At 34.5% G+C, this 24,277-nt stretch overlaps 1 protein-coding gene across 8 annotated transcripts in view; it reads left to right on the top strand.

Moving 5' to 3' along the window:
• The window catches only part of Ddhd1 (DDHD domain containing 1), a 74,346-nt gene that overhangs the window by 12,992 nt on the left and 37,077 nt on the right, over positions 1-24,277 (top strand). For 2 of the 8 annotated variants that reach the window (XM_074067957.1, XM_020172173.2), the window contains exons 2-6: positions 8,301-8,474; positions 9,125-9,145; positions 13,949-14,050; positions 15,876-16,004; positions 17,281-17,428. In XM_074067957.1, the coding sequence (XP_073924058.1) occupies positions 8,301-8,474; positions 9,125-9,145; positions 13,949-14,050; positions 15,876-16,004; positions 17,281-17,428 (574 nt within the window). The remainder of the gene's footprint in view (positions 1-8,300; positions 8,475-9,124; positions 9,146-13,948; positions 14,051-15,875; positions 16,005-17,280; positions 17,429-24,277) is intronic. The other 6 variants (XM_020172177.2, XM_020172174.2, XM_074067958.1 and 3 more) reach the window with 3 other exon arrangements.

Genomic DNA, 24,277 nt, shown 5'->3' with positions numbered 1-24,277 from the left:
GCTGGCCTGTATTTGTTCCACCTGTTTGGTGATTTTTCTAAATATAGTCATCAAATTTCTTACAACTTTAGTCTTACAAATATCTTAAATGTTTTCCACTGCTTCTTTTTTGCATGTGTTCAAGTTTTTACACCTGTATTCATTAGCATTCTGAATTTTGACTATGCAATCTTCTCTTTTTACTCCCCTCCTGTTTAAAAAAAGATTTTGGGGGCTGGTTATGGTAACTCACTCTTGTAATCCTAGCTAAATGGGAGGCAGGGATAGGAGGATCATGGTTTGAAGCTGGCTCAGGCAAAAAAGTTAGTGAGAACCCTATCTCAAAAACAAACTAGGCATAGTAGCACACACATGCCTGTAATCCCAGCTGTTTAGGAGATGGAGGTAGGAAGAGTATGGTCTGAGGCCAGCTCAGGCAAAAGCATGAGAAGCACAAGATTATATCTTAAAAAAACAAAACAAAACAAAACAAAAAACCCTAGAGCAAAAATTGTTTGCCTAGCAAGTATGAATCTCCTGAGTTCAAGCCTTAGTATCACCAAAAAACCTTTTTTTTAGTTTTTCTTCTGATTTCTATCAGATTTAGAATTTAAATTGAGATAATCAATCATGTTTCATTTATGGTTAATCCTCAGAAGAGTAACTATTTTGACAATCTGACATTTGTTTGCCATCTTACTAAATACAGGACTTGTCTTTTATACTGTGAACTGTTTTGCTTCAGTACTTTTTATAAAATTAATTCAATAAATATTCATCTAGTGTCTACTAGATAAAAGAGGGGAGTGATCACCTCTCGCTCATCAGAAGCTCTTCAGAGAAATTCAGGCTTGGCTTGAGTTTTAAAGAAAGACATTCCAGGCAGGAGACATGCTTTAGGGCACTGGAGTCGTCAAGGAGGATCATGCATTTGTAGTCCTGCTTGGCAGGAGCATCAGAAATAAGGTAGAGGAGGTTAGAAGGAAAAAACTAGATAGATGGCTACTAGCTTGGTGTGAGCTTTTTCATACTGGATACTTAAATTTTATCCTGTGAGAATGAAACATTGGCAGCTCTAAGATGGCAAAGTAACTTGATCAGATTTGCACTTTAGAGTACCACTTTGGCAGCAGTGAGGAAGATAAGTGGAAAGCTAGCCTTCCAGGTGAGACAGGGAAGGACTCGGGTAGGTGGCACTCTGAGTGCTTATTGAGGGCTGAAGGAAGATGGGATGCTGGCAGAATGCACAGTCTCAGTGCATTGTGAGTAAGAGGATGTGTGGGACAGGTTGTCGATAGTGTTTTTTTACTTGACTGGATTGTAGGAGAAGAATAAATTTCCTACCCAAGTGCAGTTTGGGGTGGCAAAGGAAAACTAAAAGTTAATTTTGACATACTGTGTTTGATGTGCCTGCTGCACAATCAGGTTAGAGGTGTTGTTGGCAATTGTATGCATAAGTCTGGGGCTCAGAAAAAGACAAGTGCTAGAATTCAAGGTACAGAGGCCCTCAGTGACTCGAGACAGTGTTATCTAGAATGGCGTGTGCAAGCACTGTTTTGGGAGTGCTGCAATGGACATACTTGAATTCTTACAATGGATAAAACATTTTAGAGGGCTAGTACACATGCATAATTTATAAATGTGTACATATGAGATTGTGCTCAAACTATTTTTAGCTTTGATTAATGATCAAATTAGGAAATAACTCATTTAAGCTAGTTGGAAAGCAGTGGTCACTTAGGAGCATTTTATTTTATAATAAATAATTTGGAGAAGTTCTTTAAAAATATGTATTTCTGAACCCTGTCCCCAGAGACTGATTTATTAAGTTGTATAGGAAAGAATATGAAAAATCTTAATTCTTCAGGTGATTCTTACACTCAGCCCATTTTGGAAACCACAGGCTAAAACCATGAAAAACATGTTGAGTACAAAGAGAAGATTCATTTCAGTGACATGCTGCTAATTCTAAAAGTTCCAACTATGTTAATATATATTATTTTAGTTTTAATCAACACTGTATTATAAATACCTGTGTTATAAATAGAACTTCTTGTAGTCATTGATCGCCACTAAGCTAAAATTAACATTGAAAGCTCAGGTGTCTGGTTAATGTTATATACTCCCATCTTTTGGCACAAATTCTTCTCCCATATCTATGCCAGTTGTATAAAACTTTTTTTAACTTACCTAAGTACCTAAACAGAAATTTTCCCTAAGTGTGTTAAACTCTGCTTTGCTTAGATCCATCAAAATGCTAAACTTTAGACGGTTTAGTATAAAACAGCTTGATTCAAAGTCTTATTGTCCAAATTAAAGTGGAAAGGATTGCTAACAACATTTACAATCTGCCTGCTATGAGTTATACTCACCTTTACACTCAGCCTCATTCAAAGTCTCATAGATAAAATGTAGACAAGCACCACAAAATTAATCATCATCATCATTGAAATCTCCTCTGCCCCTCTTCTCATTCAATCCACATAGAGTACACCCTCCTAAGTTTGATGCTTATTCTTTCTCAATTTTTACATTACTGGTCCCACTGGCATTTTTTACTTGTTTTAATTTTATATACAGTGACATTGTTTGTACCCTTCTGCAACTGGCTTTTCAATTCAGAGTTAGTTTCTGCAACCCTGCAGGACCCAACAAAGTAAGCATGCTGGGACCAGGAGGAGAAACCCCTTCCTCTCCCAGCATCCTTCCAGGGCCATCTGCTGGAAGGATATTGAGCTGGCTGGCAAGGGAGAAATATTTAGAGTTTAGCTCTGGTGTAGAACATGCAAGAAAGGATGGATTAGGAGCTGTGAAGCAGTAATTGACAAGGATATGAGTATCCTTTGCTCATATTTTTAAATTGACTTGCTCAAGTTCTCTGTTTGTAGAAAATATTTTTACTTAAAGAAAACAGAGAATTGCTGTATGCATTCAAAATAACTTCTAGTCCTAAGTTTTGTTGTTTGTTTGTTTTACAATAGGAGTACATTTAAATTCTTAAATATTTCTCTGTCGGGTGACTCTAGTTTATCTTCTTTATATTCAGGCATACTTCAGGATTTTCAGTACCACGAATAGTATGCAGACAGTTCTGTTGAAAGTCAGGCAGGGCTTAGTGATAGGTGTGAAGAGGACCGGCTCTCATCTTGGAAGATGAATTCTTCCAAGAATTTGTAAAGAATTTGTAGGCTCTGCAAATTCTATAAATTCTATAAATGGTAGATGCTATAGTGTTCCACATATTTCTTATACCAATTAGGTTAGAAATCAAGAGATATAAAGCTACATGTTTGGTAAGCAGATTGATGGTAAATTGTATTTGTAATGTATAATAATAGATCAAATATGTTGGATAGCATGGACATTAAGAACATGCTGAAAGCATATGCACCAGAGAAGATAGTTTTAGTTTTTGGTAAGGAAATCACTTGAGAAAAGAGCCATTTTCAGGCCTGGCAACATGACTCATGACTGTAATCCCAGCTACATGGGAGGCATAGGTAGGAGGATGGCAGTGTGAGGCTAGTCCTGGCCAAAAGCACAAGACCCCATCCCTTTCATAATGAGTTAGTGTTGATTAGAAAGCATAAAATTGTATTTAGCATATTCTGTTTACTAAGAGAAGAGTTAAGTACCTCATGGCTAAGCTAGTGGAAGAGGGTCCTTAAGATATCCTCTTTATACATACATTACAAAGTATAATAGGGATATAAATAGTTCTCAGAAACAGACCTTTAGAAATATTATAGTGGTTCCTTCTGACTCCCAGAGTAAATGTAGCTGTTTATACATAAATGTCTTCATTGTAAAATTTCTCCGCCCACACATGAGATTTATTCTGACTGGGTAAGGCAAATCACATCTATAATCCTAGCTACTTGGGAGTCAAAGATCAGAAGGATCCAAGGTCAAGGCCAGCCCGGGCAAAAATAAAAGTTACCAGGACCCCCATCTCAACAAATAAGCCAGGCATGCTCATTAATACCTGTAATCCAGCTACTCAGGAGGCATAGGTGGGAGGATTGTGGTCCCTGGGTAGTCTGGGCAAAAGCCAAGATTCTGTCTAAAAAATCATCTGAAGCAAAAAAGGCTGGAGGCACAGCTCAAGTGGTAGAGTGCCTGCCTAGCAAGTACAAGGCCCTGAATTCAAACCCCAGTACTACAAAAAATTTTTTAAAAGATCCACTCAAACATTTACATAAATTAAATCTTCATAGTTAAAAATGGACCTTGGAATTATTCTCCAGTCAAGAAGAACCTATGTTATTGTTTGTTTGGTTGATTTGTTGGGGGTTTCTTGTTACTGTTTTTTTACCATAAAAGCCTGTCTTTAATCATGATTTGTGGAAGAATTATAATTATGATAACTGACCTAGTTATTTTTAGTAGGCAGGTAGCAATGGTAAATAATGGTCTTTATGGTAATTTTAAATTGACCTTCAGTGAGTATTGCTATAAACTAAAAAGCAATGCTTTGTTAGTATAGTTCTATCATCTTTACAGCCGTCTTAGTGAGGAGGGAAGTTGTACTTGAGAGGCAAGGTGGTGGGTGGGGAATTCCTGGAGTGCTTTCTTGGTCTGGATGTTAGGCTTACAAAAAACCTTGAGCTGTGTGCTTAAGGTTTGTGTGCTTCTCTATATGCAGGTCATCCTTCATGAATAGTTCAATCTCACATTCCTGCTACTTTATCCTTAGAAAATAGCCAAACTCTTTTCTTCTGAATCAAAGGATAACTATCAGAAAATAAGCTGTTAATGGTTGAGAGAACACTGCAGCATACACCAACTAAACAGTTTGACAAGTCCACTCAAACTGAGGAAGACCCAGTTTAGAGCACTGGTGAAAGCATGCAGGCTACCAAACTTACCAGCCATTGGAGTAATGCATGTTTATTGAAATCATATTTTACTAGAGCTCCTTTTATCTTTTATGTTCTTGGGATACACATGGATATAGTACCTTTATCTCTAAGGATCCCAAAAAATTGAAGAATACTAAACTCTGCACTAATTCTAATGCATAGAACTAGTCCAGTGGAGTCATAGAGAAGGAAAGGTTTCTTGAGGAGGTAAGAACAGAAGGAAGTGGGTAAGAGCAAATCTGATCAAAGAAACAACATATGTGGCATACAGCACTGTCCTGTTGACATGGAAAGCACAGAAGCTATTCACAGTGTCTTATGTATCCCAGAGCCCTAGTGCCTGCTTCATGGGAATGCTCAGATGTTAGATGAACGCATACTAAAGCAACACTAGGTATATGAAGAGGTAGTAAAGTGAGAGATGATGAGGAACTTACAAGCCATTCTAAGCTCGGAGTTTATCTGGAAAACAGTGCACAGCTACAAAAGAATTTGAGTATCTGAATACCATAATTTGTTATTTTAGAAAGGTTCTCTGGCAACTCTGTAAAGATGGATTGGTTTTTCAAAGAGAAGAGAGTAAGTTAGGGGAATCTGTGAATGTGTAAGTGCACACATGTACTAGTGAGAAGCCATTGGTAAGAGGTGGTGAAAGTATTGTAGAATTGAAATTAGTGATACTTAGTTTAGATAAGAGGCTTCTGTAAGTAAGCAATCAAGAAATGTTATGTGAACTTGGATAATGACTATGAGCAAGGAATGAATTTGAGTGATTTAGGAGATACAATAAATAATACTTAGTATCCGATTATAGTTGTAAGGAATGCTAAGGTGGCACCTTGGATGATGATTCTAAGGTTTCCACCTTGGGTAACCAACTACTGTTGGCCTTCCATTCACTATGATGGGGAATGCAGGTGGAGGAACAAGTTTGTGTTCTGTTTTGCTTTTTCCAGGAAGCTAATGTGTTCCATGATTATTTGTGATTAAACACAACTAAAAAAACCTGTTTCATGGGAAAAGGGCTGAAAAGCCAGTTAGGGCAAAGTTAGTGTGAACTCTTATCTAAAAGACAATTTAAAAGCAAATGTGGGGCATGACTCAAATAGTAGAGTGCCTGCCTGGCCACGCCCTGAGTTCAAACTCCAATACCGCCATAAATAAACAAACAAACAAGGGTTGGGAGCATGGCTTAAGTAGTATTGGGCTCGCCTAGCATGCTCGAAGCTCTGGCTTCAATCCCCAGTACTGCAAAAATAAATAAACAAGAACTAATTAAGACATAATTCGAAAACACTTGAAAAATAATAGGAAAACTGGAATCTATATATTCAAAGGTCTACCTTGGAGAGAGAGAGCCAGGATATCTCTGAGTCATAACCTAATAAAACTTTCTATCTGGGTCTTCTAAGGGGAAAAAGAAAAAGAAATGATCACATTACTAATAAAGGAAAATTAGGCTTACGTCAAGTTCTGAAGAAGAAATATTCAAAGGAAGGCTATGGTAGAGTAGAGCAGCTTTGAAACTCAGTACAAGTTAGCCAGCCGGTCCTTCACGTATCAGCTAAGCATTCTAAACATATATGAACTTAGGAAATGTAATGTACTTTACTGTATCCAAGAATAAACAGTGGTGAGAACATGGATGTGATTGTTCTATGTTCTGACAAAGGGAAAATAAAAATTGTCTTGTACAAGTTATAAGAGGGAGTCATAGGATACCATTTAAAGTGGATAGATCAAATAGTAAAAGGTTAAGTAAGCAGAAAAGGAGATTTGGGGTGCTCTTTAAATGACTGTGTCAAGTCATAAAAGTATGTTTTGGGGAGGCTGAGTTCCAAAATGTATAATTTTGTAATTTCTCTTTTCAGAGGCTATCCACCTGAAATACCCGTGATGCATGGACAGTGGTTTATCCAGAATTGTTATACTAGATATAGGACAATTCAAGATGCAGTAGAAACACATAGTAGGAAACCTTTAATACATCGTGGCCCAAGTCTAGTTGGATGAGATGTTTCAAGATCATCTAGTACATTTTCTGTCCCGCAACTAGAATTAACCTTTTCTTCAAGGAACCCTGGTTCTCTATAGGATTACTCAGTGTTCATTTATGCTGAGTTGGTCTTTGATATTAGGCCCTTTTTAGCTTGAACATTTTTTAAAGAAAAAATACATAATTTGTTCATATTGACATGTGTAGCTGAAATTTATGGTTACAGGGGTTTTGTTTCTTTGATGTTTATGGTTGTATCTCTTTGGGGTTTTTTTGAAACAGGGTCTCTATGTAGTCCAGTCTGGTCTCAAACTGACAATCTTCCTGCCTCAGGAAGTGCTGGGATAACAGGGCACCCAGCTTCTTAATATTTCTATTTTTTTTGTGCTAAAATTCTAGATTCCTGATGATATTAACAGAATTAATACATTCATCTTCACCTACTGACAGTGTGGTCAGTGCTGAAAGTTTAACATATGTTTGCTCTTATTTTTGTTCATAGTGTATTTGCTGATATATATGTACAAAACACTGTGTTTTAAATGCATTAGAAATAATTTCTCTTTATGTGGTTAAGTCACCAACTCCCTACGTAGTTGGGTTCTTTTGTTTCATTTTGCTCTTTTAAGGCTTTTGTTTTGATTCATTTTTATTTTTTAAAAAACATAAGGATATCATAGACTTCTAGGAACTGTGTTTAATCAGAGAAATGTTAAGTTATTCAAGAAATTTTTTCTCAACTATTTTCTAAAATAGATGAGGAACTTACTTTTTTTTTTTCATTTATTTCTGTATACTAACTTACAGCCCAAACTCCAAGACAGCCCCAAAAAGTGCAGCACACTACTACCACATACAAGATTTCCACATACTACCTCGGGATATGATTTTAATATTTTCTAAGACTTTGGAACTGTCAACAAAGCCTTGCATGAAACTTGTCTTAACCGCTTAACTTTCTCAGTTTGGGTGTGTTTTTTGTTTTGTTTGTTTGGTGGTGCTTCTTTTTTTTTTTAAACTCAGGAGCTTGTACTTGCATGGCAGGTACTGTACTACTTGAGCTGTACTTCTAGCCTTTTTGCTTTAGTTTCCCTTCAGGTTAGATCTTGCATTCTTTGCCCAGATTGGCCTGGACTGCATTCCTTCTACTTTACACCTCCTGCATAGCTGGAATGACAGGCATGCACCACCACATCCAACTTTTTTATTGAGATGGGGTCTCAACTAACTCTTTGCCCAGTCTGACCTCAGGCATCCTGATCCCCACCTTCTGAGTAACTGGAATTATAGAGGTGAGCCACCATTCCTAGCTCAAATAAGTAAAAATTGTATGCTATAAAGAAAACATATACCCTGGCTTGAAATCTGGATTTTAAAACTCTACATGACTGTATCAAGTCATAAGAGGGTGTTTTGGGGAGGCTGAGTTCCAAAATGTATAATTTTGTGATTTCTCTTTTCAGAGGCAGATAAAATACCAGTGATGCGTGGACAGTGGTTTATCGATGGGACCTGGCAGCCTCTAGAAGAAGAAGAAAGTAATTTAATTGAGCAAGAGCACCTCAGTTGTTTTAGGGGTCAGCAGATGCAGGAAAATTTTGATATTGAAGTGTCAAAATCCATAGATGGAAAAGATGGTAAGGTGCATTTAATATATTCTGTAAGCCAAGTAAATTACTGATAAAGTTTGGAGTGTTCATAAGTCTGATAGTAGTAACCTGGGAGGATTAGAGTTTATAAAGTCTGGTTTATTTTTTGAGGTACTGGGGATCACACCCAGGGCCTCATGCTTGCTAGGCAAGAGACCTACTACTGAACTACACACCTATCTCTAAATTTGATTTTTTTTTAATATATGATTTTATTCTAGAATTTAAAGTTACTATGAATTTCTGAACTTGAAATTTTTATTTTATTTATTAATATGATGCTCCATTGCATGACACTAATGCAATTTACCATTAATGTACAAATTATTATATTGTATTTCATGAATTAGTCTTTTCTGGAAGTTTTTTTGTTATCAAAGAAAATTGAACTTACCAGAAAATTTCTTAACATTATATCAAAAGAGCAGTTTTGTTAATATTTTAATGTTTGTTTCTGAATTTAAAAGACCATAATTGCCTGCTCCTTACATTTCCTTATTCAGCATTTGGATGTGTTTGCAATAGTTAAAGACATGTAATAGCTAAGATTGCCATGATTTTATTATGTGTCTTAAATCTTGTAAACTTCAAAATATATGGTAAAGTTAAAAATACTTCTATTGTTCCATTTACTGCAGGCAGTGGGATCAACTATTCTGGTGAGTATAAATGTATAGATAGATTAGAACGTATAGATATTTCAAGTTTTTTTTAATCTAAAAGCATTTCTTCATCCATGCTGGCCTTTATTTGGGAGGTTTCTTGGCAAACCCTACCTAAGCTTGTGAATTAAAATACAAATTGAGTAGGTTTTTTTCCTTCCCCTCATAAAAATCTCTAAAGCAGAAAAACTCAGTATTCATCATGTAATTCACATAATGCAGCTTGAAAAAACAAATTACATGTTTGGAAGTAATTGTTTATGAAACAGTGACAAAACAATAAGCTTTATGCTGACCAGAGATTTATTAATATTATTTGTACCTCCCATTTTTTCCCTCATCTACTCTTAGTAAATATTCTCTTTTCTCTCTCTCAATGCATGTATTCATTGGTTATAGAAAGGAAACTACAGTTTAGCTTATAACAAATTAAAATATCCTTTGTATCTACTTGGTTAAAAGTCTGTGTAACTGAAGATAATTGTGACTTCTGAATAATTGGCAGTTAAAATTTATATAATAATAGTTGTCTATTATGTGCCAGTACTATACTCTAGGAATTTTAAATATATCATCTCATTTTCCAAATTTGTTGAAGCAAATATGTCCTTATTTCACCATAACATTCAAGCTGATGGTTTTACATATCAATATACACAAAGCAGTTCAATATAAGAGCTATAGCTATATTCCTGCAGATTGTTAGGGAAATAATACTTTGCTCTTGTTACAGCAAAAATAGCAAATTTTATATATCTGTGATTTTTATATTATTGATTAAAATATTTTGTAACCTTCATAACTACTACCTGAATAATTTCAAACCTATTGCATGGTATTTGCATGAAAGATCATAAAATAGTTTCATTGCCATTGGAGAAGCCTGAGTTTTGGACTCTTTTTTTTTCTCCTTACCTTAAGTCTTTTACCTCAAAAATGGCAACTTACCTTATCAAACCCAGTTTAGCTGCCCAAATTCCTTATTACTAATGCATGAAAGAAATCCAAGAATTGGGAAGAGAAAGATGGGTATATAAAATTGAAGTAATTTTTTCCCTTTCTCATATTACATTCAGAACATTTCTTTTTTCCATTTGCTAACTCATCCTGTGCAGGTTAGTCATCAGCTATGTTTCATCTCTAGATCTTACCTATTTGGAATCTTGTTTACAATACAAATTAAACTTTCGTGTAACCTTTTTACCTCTGCTTCTTGCCTAGATTTAAATGTAGCAGGAATACTTCAGTTTTCCTCAAAGTGCCATATTTAAATACATTTGGCCTAAAAACACCGTTCATTTTAATAGATTTTTAAGTGTGTGTGTGTGTGTGTGTGAATTACAGCTATCAATCTAGGATATTATTTGTCTTTAAGAGGATATACATTGAGTGGTAAAATTCTAACTAGGAGTAACAGAATATGGTTAAACTGTTAAAACACTTTTGCATTGTAATCTGTCAAAAATGATTCATTGAAGTCATTAGAAGAAAAAGTTGACTTTTTAAAATGTACTGTAGCACATAAGTAAAGATTTAGCATGCTTCTTTATTATAAATATTACAAATTCAGTAATTATTACAATTTTCAGTCATTTTATTTGTTATTCATTATTAAGCTTACATTCATATGTTAAGATGTTATACCTGACTTTGAAGATTGTGGGAAATTTTGTAATTCATTGGAAAGTCACAGCTGGATTTAAGGAAAAAACATTTACCATCCAAAAAGCCACCATTGATGGAAAAATACCTCAAGCTTACAATATTTACGAAGATAAAAAATATGATCATTACTCTTGTGCTAGCTCTCACCTTTTATATTTCATTAGTTTGTGGGAGGAAAATACCTTTTCCACCTAAATGTACTAGTGTAATAGATAATAAAGTCTTAACTCTTCACATTATCAAGAGATTTTGAGTGCTTCAATATGTGAATAGTATTGTGCTAGGCACTTTGGGAAGGGGGCAGGCAAGGTTTCTACCCTCAAAGATTCTTCATCCCATTAGAGAAGAAAAGGCAACAGATGAGAGTATTTACAAAAGAGTATAAGATAACATAGTAGATAATGAATACTAAATATTCTGCAAAGATACTTGGTATAAAGAAAATCAGTGACCACAGTACAGTAGAGTTATTAAAATAAGGTCTTCTGGAAAATCCTGTATTCAAGGACTCTTATTAAGTGCTCTAGGGAAGTTTAAAGACACCAAGCAGAATTCTTGACTCCAGGGACACTAAATATAATAATCCCCCCTTTTCTCTGATCTTAGTTTGTTTGACTAAGGTAGCTGTTTCCACAAATAGAATGGAATGAATTAAACATTTCTACTTATTTAATTTTATACTAAAAAGGCCAGTAGAGAAATCAAAATGAAATATTAAAAATCTTCAGTTAACCCAAAAAGTAACCAGGAAAGAAGGAGAGAGAGAAACAGCTGAGACAAAGAGAAAAATAAATAGAAAAATAGTAGATCTACATTCACCCATTTCAATAACTACAATAAATATTGGTGAATAATAGTCTGATTAAAAGGCAGAGATTGACAAATTTGGTAAGAATGCAAGGCCTGATTATATGCTGTCTTCAAGAGTCACACTAGTAGGGCTGGTGAAGTGGCTCATGTGGTAGAGCACCTGCCTAGCAAGCATGAGTTCCTGAGTTCAAACCCCAGTTCCATGAAAGAAAAAGAGTTACATGTGCAAGGCCCTGGGTTTAATCCTCAGGAAAGGGGAAGGGGAAAGGAAAGGAATATAAAGGGAGAAGTTGTTGAATTTTTCTATTCTAGGAATTAGCATGCCATCAACCAACCCTCCTTTGACTATTCTTTTTGCTTTCAGAATTATATGATGCAAAAACTTCTTGAAGAGATAAATTAGTGAGGAAATCTTTTTCATTGCTGTTATGTCTTTAGTGTACAAATTATTTTAACTAAGTGACCATTTAATTAGCATTTTCAATTGTATTTTGGATTTATGCATGTTTTTCTGATATTGTGTAAGAATTACTAAATAAACCTTATTTTTAGCAAAAAAAAAAACCCAAAAACCCAACAACAACTAATTAAGTAGTGCTTTCTAGCATTTGGAGTTCCTTTAACAGTTATACCCCTGATTGGATGATAGGAAGCCTTTTTTTCCTCTGGTGTACTTAGGGTAGTACCATAATGCTGTACATTGGGTTGAAAATAAGTAAGCCTTCATTTTTATTTTTATGTCTTGATCACTTTCTGAGAGTGTTTGCATAATTGTAAAATGTTGTCAAATGCTCCATATGTTTCTTATTCTCTTTTAGTAAATATGGAATTTGGTTCATATTAGTTTCATTACTAGGTTTACAAGCTCTATTCTTCTTTGTAGTAAATTACCCAGTTTATATCAATTTGACCCACTTTCCTATGTTAGCAGTTTTATCCTGATAAATTTTTTGACTGTTTCCTGGTCTAAGTGTACATCTACTCCTGAATAATTGACCAGAAGGCACATGAAAGAAGAAACATTTCAATGAAGACATTGCTTCATTTGTTATTTTCTACTTCTGTGACATTGACATCTTTAGAATCCCGCTATAACAACCCCGTTTTTAGTCCTAGTCTGTAGTTCTTATAGCCATCTGATTACATATAGGTGTAGTTATTAAGGATATAGCTATAGTTATTAATGCTTTGTAAGCATTCCAGAATACCTTTATTGCACAAATCTTTGCATATACTTCATCTGTATATACAACAGATTTGTTATGCTTCTAATGCTATACAATAGGAATTAAACGTATTTGTATTTGAGCACTATTTAACCTTTGAATGTCAAATTAATATAGAAGGGAAAGAGGATGAAAAATCAAATAAATGTATATTAACTAAGCCATAAAAGTTCTATAATTAACTGAACTAGTAAACTTGTAAGTTTCAATTTCAGGTGGTCTTAAATAATTGCATAATTAAAATATAAAGAGATTTGTTGACATATAACAAAATTTGACAGGAAACTTATTGACTTTAAGGTTATGTACTGATTTGCCGAATGTCAAGCATGCACCTGGCTTTTCTTTTTGTTGTCTGTTTTATGCTTACAAGATGTCACAGTGTACATTTTTACTAATGTCATTCTTTTCATTATCTTGTCACTAATCTTTCTTACAGGGATAGTTAAAAGTACAGCTTCCCAATTTGATATGTTTACATTTTTTTTTCATTTTTAAGTCTTTTAACAACTCGAAGAGAGTTGTGAAAAGATAACTTTGTTCCCAAGAGAAGCCCATTATTCTTCAGTAACGGAAAGCATCTAGTGGAATGTGTACTGTGGTGTCTTCTTAGGCAAGCTGCATTTGGCGTTTAAAATGTTATTTGTTACATTCTTATTTGTACATCAGCTGTTGACTATGTCCAGGTCACAAGTTTGGTGAGAGTAAATAACCTTAGTATTATAAAGAAGGAGTCAATAAATCTCCTGAGCATTCAGAACTGCTGTTTTATTTTTATTCTAGCCATGCAGGAATATTTAATGATAATCACATAATTGTTTATAACTGATAAATTAGATAACATTTGCCTTTATATATATATATATATATAATATAATATGTATATTATATTATGTATTATATATATGTAGAGAATGTATTTGATAAACATTAAACCAATGTTCTTCACTGATTTTTTAACTAGAAATTATATAAATAAAGCATTTGGAATAATGTTTGTCAAATACACCTCATTTTTAAATGTAATGCTAGAACAAAAAGGCAAAACAGCCAACCTCATTTAAATGTACTTTGAAGCTCAGTGTTTTTGCTTTCTTAGTTGTCCACCACCTCCCTCCCTTCTCCCTCCCTTCTTTGTTCAAATGGAGAGGATATCAGGAGAGTACAGACGCGGCAGGTCTTAAACGAAAGCGTTCCCAAGGTACAGTAATTGTAGTTCTATTTCTCTGTGTAGTTAGAGTCCCAGCTTTAGCGTTCAGTGGTGTTGAAGCTAATGTGTCCATTGTGCTACACGTATATGTAAACATATGTAAATTATGTGTATGGTCTGATAATGAAATGTTTGTCAATATTAAGATGTTTTACTTTAAGATGTAGATGATTTAAGGAAGAACTTAATTTTACTGACTTAACACTTCTCTAAATATCTCAATCTTGTAGTTACACTCTTGTAAGAATATGTTACCCAAAACTATTTTAACAAATGGTTTAGAAACCATTGTTAAACCCTTACAAACTTTTTAAATTTAAAACATTTTTTATTTTAGAAACTGACTTTGTACATTGTTTTCTTTGGGACTGAAGACAGTGTTTATTGTGGTAACTGAATCTTAGTCTTGTGTTCATTGTCAATAATGTGCCCTGGCAGGTGAGGAAAATATGAGTTGGCTTTTCATGAATTTTTGAAATTTCATTTGTAACATAAACAAAAAGTACATTTTCTTGTACTATATTGCATATTCTAGTAGGAAATAGATTTTTCTTTTAAACGTTTTATGATCTTATATGATCTAGGCCTTCTCTCTTTATACAGGGCTGTATCTTGAACTTGAGGTTATTTTTCAACCCATCTTCAAATAGAAGCATTAGACTCTACCAAAAACTAGCTTTGTGGAAAGTCACTTAATCTCTTTATACCTCTCTTTAGTTATAAAATGGGGAACAATATTTTACCTGAAATGGGTTTTTTAAAAGATAAATCAAGCATAGGGATTGGAAAGTACCTATTTTTCTGAAGATGAGAATGTAAAATTTCTTACCTATATACCAGAGATACAGAGCAAAATAAGGCCTTCCACATATCAAATTATGAATTGGTGAATATGTTATAATATGTTATATCAAGTTTCTTGATTCATTGCTCCCACAAATGCTACTGAATTTGTGATATGTGCCCAGCACTTTGTTAGGACACTGTATTTGGTACTAGGGATACAAAAACGATCAAGATACAGTCCCTGCTGGAGCCATGGTTCAAGCAGTAGAGCACCTGCCTCGCAAGTGCAAGCCCTGAGTTTAAACCCCATTACTGAAAAAAAAAAACCCACAGTCCCTACATCACACACATATGACTTCCTGAAGTTTTGAAATTTTTTTAAAGGCCTCATGTTCACCAAGCATAATTCCATATGTAATAATGTAATAACCATACTGACTTTTGAATATCATGGTAGAAAAGCATTAATTTCTTATTAAAACATCTTTCAATTTTGGATTTCTGCTGGCCGATGATAATTGACTTTCATATCAATTCCAAAAATACCTTTTATTTTAATTGATTATTCTCTCTCTCTAGTCATGGTTTTGTCTTGCACTAAGTAAAATATTTACAGGTCTTTTGTTATTTTTTGTAAAAATCAGCAAAATAAATAGGACTTTCCATGTGAAAGCTATTGAGGACTTTCAAGTCCGTATATATTCTTTAGACCTTCTGAAGAGTCGTATCACCTGGGAACACAACTCTTTAATAACCAAAACATATTAACTACATGTTAGAGGTTAAAATTATACAGTTAAACCAGTTACTCTGTGTTTTAACAAATTGTAATTCCTTGTAATATTGTTACTCATATGTAAGTTCTTATCCTTTACTTACTTGACATAAAATTTTTAATTAGTTTTTCTATTGAACGGAAGTACATGTCTGAGTTATTAGAGAATATTCATTTGAAGATCTGAGTATTATAAATTTTCCCACTAAGTTTGTCTTAGAGACCTTCAAGTTAATTTTTTCTTTTTTGCAACAGCTATTCATAGTTTTAAATTAAGTCGAAATCATGTGGACTGGCACAGTATGGATGAAGTATATCTTTATAGTGATGCAACAACATCTAAAATTGCAAGGACAGTTACCCAAAAACTGGGATTTTCTAAAGGTAATTGTTAAATATTGCTCTGGTTTGTCAAAATTTTGAGAATTTGTTTTCTTCTTATGTCTAAAATAGATAATTATTTAAGTATCAAATTTAGTGACAAATACTCCCTGTCAAATGAAACATTTATTAAGGTGATTGAAGTGACATATATTCATTCAGTAATGAATGATTATGTATCTAGAATGATCTGACAGGATTAATAAATATCATTTATACTTATAAAAGCAGTTAAATCCAAGGCAGTGAAAATAAAATGTGACAATGATATATACTGTCAAAGAATATGAAGATTGAAATTTTTCCATTAGATTTAGTGACATGAGGTCATTGGTGACTTGAAGTACTTGGGCAGAAGCCAGATTGTCATGGGTTGAAATTTGAGTAGAAGGTAAGGAAATGAAGGCAGTCAAAAGACAATTTAAAGAAGTTTTACAGCCAGGCACAGTAGCTCATACCTATAATCCCAGCTACTCAGAAGGCAGAGACTGGGAGGATAGCAGTTTAAGGCCAACTGGAGCAAAAAGTTCATGAGATCCCCCCAACTCAGCCAACAAACAGCTAGGTACAGTGGTGTGCACCTGTCATCTCAGCTAAGCAGGAAGTATAAATAGCAGGATCGTGGTCTAGTCCTGCATGGGCATAAAGACAAGACCCTTATCAAAAACTGACTGAAGCAAAAAGGGCTGGGGACATAGCTCAAGTACAAGCTCAAGAATATGTTATGCTAAAAGAAAGAAGAGAAAATGGTACATAGCAAAGATAGAGCATTCCCAAAAATAAATTTAAAAAACAGTTTTAAATCTGATAAAATTTTGATGTTACTTTATTTATTAGTGAATGTGCCTATCTTGTGAATTACCTTGTCAAAGCTGTATTGTTTTGCTATTTGAATGGTTATCTTCCTACTTTTTGATTAATAAGCTCTGTTTGTATACTTAGGTAATTAACTGTACATCATATATTGCATAATTCTTCCACTTTATGATTCATCTTTTATCTCTGCTTACTGGTATTTAATATTGAAGTTTTTAATCTTTATGTATTCAGTTTGGCCTTCCTTTTCCTTTTCTTACTGATTTCTGACTTTGGTATAATATCTACTTAACATTATATCATCTAGGCAATATATACTGTCTTACAAGTTTCATTTCCTCCTGTCTGTATTCAGTGAAATTTTTTTCTTTATAGTCTCATTACTGCTTTTTTTGTGTAAACATATTGTGAAAATACTGTTTTTCAAAATGAATAATAAACTCAGAATCATAATTTTCTACAGCCTCAAGTAGTGGGACCAGACTTCACAGAGGTTATGTGGAAGAAGCCACATTAGAAGACAAGCCATCACAGACCACCCACATTGTGTTTGTTGTTCATGGCATTGGGCAGAAAATGGACCAAGGAAGAATTATCAAAAATACAGCCATGTAAGTTTTTTGACGACCACATTGCACATCTAGTCTACATCCAAACTTTTGTCTAGCGTGTGAGAGAGATTAGCGGAGTTTACTCATTCTCTCCGTGTTTCTCTGGCACCAGCTATTCTAATATCAGTCAAGTTTCTGGACCCAGTTCTAAGTCTGATTATATCCACCATATGGAGAAAAAGAGGGATAAGAAGACGTTTTTCACCCTAACATATTAAGTTAATTTACATGAATATAAGGTTAGCAGCAAGAAAATGATCTCATTTTACATTTGTATTTTACTCTCTGAACTTCATACACTGAGAATACTTCAGAGTTGCACAACTCTGAATAGGTTAAGAATTGTTTTAAACTGCCTTTTAGCAGCTTACCCTCTCCAATTAATTGCTACCAGAGGAAACTGAATTCTAAATTTTATAGAAGTCAGTGGATACTAAGCTAAAACACACCAGGTAGGTTACTTACCCCAGTGATTTACATTCAGCTTTATTCTAAAACCACCTTGTAAGATGCTGTTGAGGTATGTATATGTGGATCTGGGTGTTTCAAAAATGCCAAGTACTGCATTTAAAGGCGATTTTAGGTTTACAGGTTCCACCACAAATTTGGCTCTGAGCTAGTACCCATTATAAAAACAAATCTCATGGGTACCAATTTATGATATGAAGGGAGAAAGTCAGTTGCTATTGAGGAGCACAGTTTTTCTCATTCTGGGCTTCAGTTAAATGTTTCTTGAAATATTTGTAAAGCAAGTAATGTGATACTAGGAAGCATGTCATCAGCAACCCCTTACTAATAAAAGTGTGAAGTTTGTTTCTCTTTGTATTGTAACTTCTTAGTTAACTGATTAAAGTAAAAGTACAATACAACTTTTTAAAGGAAAAAAACTTTTTTTTATTAGATACTGCCAGGCTACCATGATCCTGTTTGACCCTCTTTGTTCTTATTATAGCATTCTCCTCCCTCTGATCCTTATATTATTTTCTGATGAATGTACATGATATAATACCTGATGAATGTGCATGATATAATTATCCCATGATAATTATATTTTTGTGCCAGGATGGGTCTTTTGCTTGGATAACTAGAATCCTGAAAACTAGGTTTACTGGTATATTTTCCCTAGAGTCACTGATAAATGAAAAGGTGTTGTTTTTCTCTCACTTGTACCCAGAGAAATAAAACTAAACACAAGAAAGCTGAAGCCAGAGGGAGGATTTAATAACTCATTTTCCTGAGGAGTCTAGGAGTGATTGCCAAATAAGTCATCAGAATCCTGTCAGCTCTATACATCTTCATTCCAGAGCTACACTCAAATATATCCTATGGTTCAGATGCGGTGTATCATCTTTTGTTCGGATTCACAAAGAATGAATAAGTCCTTCTTTCCAGAATCTCAGCTAGTCTATAACTCAGTGACTGACAGTGTTGCATTCAAATACCTCAGTCCATACATGTGGTCATGCTGAGTCTGACTGGCCAAACTTGTCATAGTCCCACTCTAGAATCAAGTAGAAGTTCCTTGATTTCATCATAAGATAGAACCACAGATAAACATCAAGAGCTATTACTTGAAGTAGAATAAATGAATCCAAAGTAACTCAAAAAACAAGGGTCCAGTTACAGGAGGATTGTTATCGCTTCCTGAAAGGCAGTTTAATTTAATGGAAAATTCCCCCACATAACTTAGTAATTGATGGACAATATTTGCACAGAAAATTCTCCAAATAATTGATAAGAACATCCAGAGGATTTCTTAACCTTTCTCACTTTCCACCATTCCTGTGTATAGGCCTATAAAGAAAGTAAAATTAAATTCATTTTATCAGTGCTACTCTGAAGTTTATGAGTTGATTTTTTTTCTAATTGAGAGAATCTATGAAGATTTACTTTTTTCAGAGCTATTTAATGATCCTTAATTGGACAGTAAGTTCTGGTGTTATTAATCTCTTCCTTCCCTTTTCAGAATATGAAGTAAGTATTTTCATTGCCTAGCAAGAGAATGTGGAAGCTGAGTAAACTTATAGGACTGAAATCATTTTTTTCATCCACAGTACCGTAATTGGTTGTAGTCTGAGCTTTAGTATAGTATTTTTAAATTATTCCTCTCTTACTTTCTCCATTCCTCCTTGGTCTCAGTGTTTCTCATATAGTCATGACCAATATATTAAGAAACAAATGTTACCATTTTTTTTATGTAATATGTATATTATATAAATATTACCCTTATCTATACGAAGAGAACTATCAGTTGTAAAACAAAATGAGGAAGATTTCTGTGTATTACTATGGTTTTCTGAAAATGTCTACAAGATTGAGAAAGCTTTAGCTGAACTGACCAGAAAATAGAAGTATGTAAGTCTCAAATTATTAAAATCAAGAATAAAGAGACATTAGTAGCAACTACCAGCCTTATAGAAGTAAAAAGGATTATAAGATGATACTATGCATTGTTCTATGATAACATACTAGATTACCTGAATAGACAAATTCTTAGAAATTAAAGACTATCAAAACTGATTCAGTATAATGAGTAAGAAGAAATAGAAAATCTGAATAGATCTATAAAAAAGTAAAGCATCTGAATAAATAATCATAAAACTTTGAGCAAAATTTTAAAAGCCCAGAAGCAAATGACTTCACTGAAAAAAAAATCTCTCAGTCATTAATAGAAAAATTAGCACCAATTCTTCATCAACTCCCCAAAATATAGAAGGGAAAGGAAGATTTTCCAATTCATCTTGTGAGGCCAGTATTACCCTGATACCGGAAGCAGTTGAAAGTATTAACAAGGGGGAAAAAAAGAGCAATATCCGTTATGAATGCAAAATACAAAAATAGTCAACAAAACACAAAACTGAGTCCAGCAACACATAAAAATGGCTAAATGCCATGATTGAGTGGGATTTATCCCAGGAATGAAAGGTTAACTGGAGCAACTCAAAAGAGAGCCCAGCATGGGGGTGCACACCTGCAATCCCTGTAACTCAGGATGCTGAGGCAGGAGGATTGGCTAGCTTGGGCTATATGGCAAGCTCAAGGCCAGCCTAGGCTACGTAGCAAGACCCTGTTCCAAGAAAGAAAGATGGAAGAAGATAGGAAAGGAGGATGGGGACAGTGAGAGTGGAAGACAAAGGTACATATGTTGTAGCTATGTCCCCCAAATTTACCTTACTAAAATAGGCTATATTAATTAATAGGTTAAGGGAAAAAAACATGTAATGTGGGTTTTGATGAAGAAAAAGCATTGAACAAAAGTCCAGCACCCTTTCATAATAAAAACATGCAGGAAGCTAGAAACTGAAAAGAACTTTCTCAGTCTGGTAAAGAGCATTTACAAACAGCCCTCAGCTAAAATTATACTGAAATATCAAAAGCTTTTCCCCAAGATCAGGAACAATACAGGGATGTCCTCTCCCACCACTTCTAGTCAACATTATACTGTATGTTTGAACCAAGGCAATTATGCAAGAAAAAGAAGTGAAAGGCATTCAAATTAGAAAGAAAGAAGTAAAACTTTATCTATAAGCAAGGAACATTATCTCATGTATAGAAAATCCTCAGGAATACACACATTCCCATATACGCAAGGAACGTGAAGACTAGTAACCCAGCTGGGCTTTGGGATGCAAGAAATTCAGGAAGGAATTCCATTTACTACATGTAGTATCACAAAGGATAAAATCCTTAGGAATAAGTTTACAAACAGTCATGCAAGATTCGTATGCTGAAAACTACAGTATACCATTGAGAGAAACTAAGGACCTAAATAAATGGAAAAGACATCTGAGTTCATGAATTGGAAAACTTAAGATGGCAGTACTTCCAAACTGATCTACACATTTAGTGCAATCCCTGTTAAAATCCCGTCTGTCTTTTTAGTAACAAATGACAGGCTGATTTACATGGAAATTCACAGGATCCAGAACAGCCAAAAACTGACTTGAAAAAGAACAAAGGTGGGAGGCTCACACATCCCAGTTACGCAGTTTACCACAGTTCTACACTAATCAAGACCTTGAGCTACAGCCCAACATAAAGATCGATACAAATCAATGGAATTGAATTGAGAGGTCAAATTGATTTTTCCCAATGCCAGTACAACTCAATGGATGAAAGAATAGTCTTTAACAAATAGAGCTGGGACAATGGAATAGCCACATGCAGAAGAATGAAGCTGGACACCTATAAAAATTAACTTAAAATGAATTAAAAGGGCCGGTGACGTGGCTCAAGCAGTACCAAAGCCTTGAGTTTAAACCTCTGTAGTGCCATTATTCATTAATTAATTAATTAATTAACAAACTGAATTAAGGACCTAAGTGTAAGAGCTAAATCTGTAAAGTCCTTTAAAAAAAAAAAAAGTAAAATCTGTTTGTCCTTTGATTAGGCAATGATTTCTGAGGTATGACACCAAAAATAGAAGTCACAAAAGAAAAAAGAGATATTCAGTTGTTTGTTTGGTGGTACTGGAGTTTGGATTCAGTGCCTTGAACTTACTAGGCAGGTCCTCTACCGTTTGAAACACACCTCCAGTCCCTTTTACTTTGGTTATTTTGGATATAAGGTCTCACAATTATGTTCAGGCTGACCTGGACCACAGTCTTCCTATTTTTGCTACCCGACTAGGTAGATGACAGATGCATACCACCATACCCAGTTTTTATTGGTCTCTTGAACTTTTTGTCTGGGCTGGCCTCAAACCACAATTCTCCTGATCTCTGTCTCCCTACTGGCTAGGTTTACATGCCTGAACCACCATACCCAGCAATAAGTGTAATTTTTTCAAAACTTTTGTAAATGAAGATAACCGTCAGATTGGAAGAAAATATGTGTAAATCATATATCAACTAAGGGTCTAGTATTCACTACATGTAAAGTGCTCTTATAGTTCATTTGTCTGGATATGTTACACAAATGACCAGTAAGCATATGAAAAGATATTCATCATTAGCAATTCAGAATGACAAAGATACCCACTTCACACTCACTAGGATGATTGTTATCAAAAAATGGAAAATACCAAGTGTTAGCAAGGATGTGGGAAAACTGGAACCCTCATGTGACTGATGGAATTGTAAAGTAGTAATAACTGCTTTAGAAAATAGATTGGTGGTTCCTCAAAGAATAAAACAGAGCTAACGTATGAGCCAGCAGTACCACTCCTGGGGTAAAACTGAAAACATATATTCACACAGAAGCTTGCTAAAGAATATTCACAGCAGCCTTACTCATAATAGCCAAGAAATGCAAACAACTCAAATGTCCATCATCTAATGAAAAGATAAAAGTGGCATATCCTTACAATGAAATATTCAACGATAAAAAAAGCAATGGAGCACTTATTCATGATACAACATTGATGAACCTTGAAAGCATGCTAAATGAAAGGCCAGACACAAAAGGCCACATAATGTATGAAATGTCCAGAATAGGCAAATCTGCAGGGACAGAAATTAGCTTAATGGTTGCCAGAGGCAATAGGGAGAAGGGATGGGGGAGTAACTGCTAATGAGTATGGCATTTCTATTTGAAGTGAAGAAAGTATTCTGAAACTAAATAGTGATGATGGTTGCACACCTCTGTGAATATGCTAAAAAGTCACTGAGTTGCTTAAATTTAAAAAAAGAAAGAAAGAAAAACTGGTGAGGTTGTATCAAAAGCCAGCTTGAAGAAACAGACCAAATTGGGAAAGAATTGAGCATTAAGGGTAATTACAGTGGATTGAAGCACTTCAAATGTTTAATTCTATGAGTTAATAATGATACCTACTATGGTTTAAATATGGCTTGAGTGACACCCATAAAGGCTCCATGTGTCGAAATTTAATCCCCAAGGTATTAATGTGAGTAGAAACTTAGTCCAATATGGTGTTTAGAAGTGGGGCCTTTGGGAAATGATTAGAATAGATAAGGTAAGTAGGGAAAGACCCATGCTTGAATCCTTGTGGCTTTATAAGAAAAGGGAGAGATCAGGCATACAGAGGCACTTGCACTCCCTCTTCTGCAATGTGATTCTCACCACTGCCTCAGTTCTGTGCCAGCAAGAAGACCATCACCAGATAAAGCCCCTCTACCTTGCACAATGAGAAACATGAGCCAAACAACCCTCTTTCCTTTTAAAGCAGGCTGCCTCTGGAATTTCATTACAGTAATGAAAAATGGACTAAAACAACATCAAAATGTATAAAACCTAATTATATTTTGAAAACTGTTATTGAAAGGCAAGAGTTAAACATTTATCCCACCTTTTTTAGATAAACTATACTTCTGTTCATATAGAAACTATTTGGTTGTACTCCAAGGCAGCCAAATATTTGATGTGAGTAAATTTCTAGAAATTGTATAAGCTTTTAAACAAATGGAGTGTATAGAATTTTAAAGGTTCTTTTTGCAGCCATGATAAACTAATGGACCTAAGCAGTAATCATCAGTAACTGATAAAATAAAGAGAAAAAAACAGGTGTCTGAACTTATGATGGGTTCTTACCAAAACAGACCTTGAATCTCACCAGGCCTCTGTATCTCGCTACTAATTTTCAGGAAATACAGGACAAAGAGTATGAAAACAGAAAGAGAGAAACCAATAGGTTGAGACATTCGAGACCATCCCAGTCTCTATGCATTGCAGTGCATAGACTATATTTGGAACTCAACGAGTACAAAGACCTTTTTTAATGGAAAAAACATTTAAATCAACTGGGAAAATCTGGCCTTGTGTTACATATTTGCTAAATTTAAATTTTACTAATTTTTGATGCTATAATTCTGGCTAGATTATATTTTAGAAAAATATACTATTTACAGATAATATCATGTGATGTGTGAGATTTGACTTAAGAGTAGTACA

The sequence above is a fragment of the Castor canadensis genome, chromosome 3 (genome assembly GCF_047511655.1).
Source record: "Castor canadensis chromosome 3, mCasCan1.hap1v2, whole genome shotgun sequence".
Taxonomy (NCBI): Eukaryota; Metazoa; Chordata; class Mammalia; order Rodentia; family Castoridae; genus Castor; species Castor canadensis.
The sequence above is the reverse complement of the archived record's forward strand: the minus strand, read 5'-3'. Positions and strand labels throughout refer to the sequence as shown.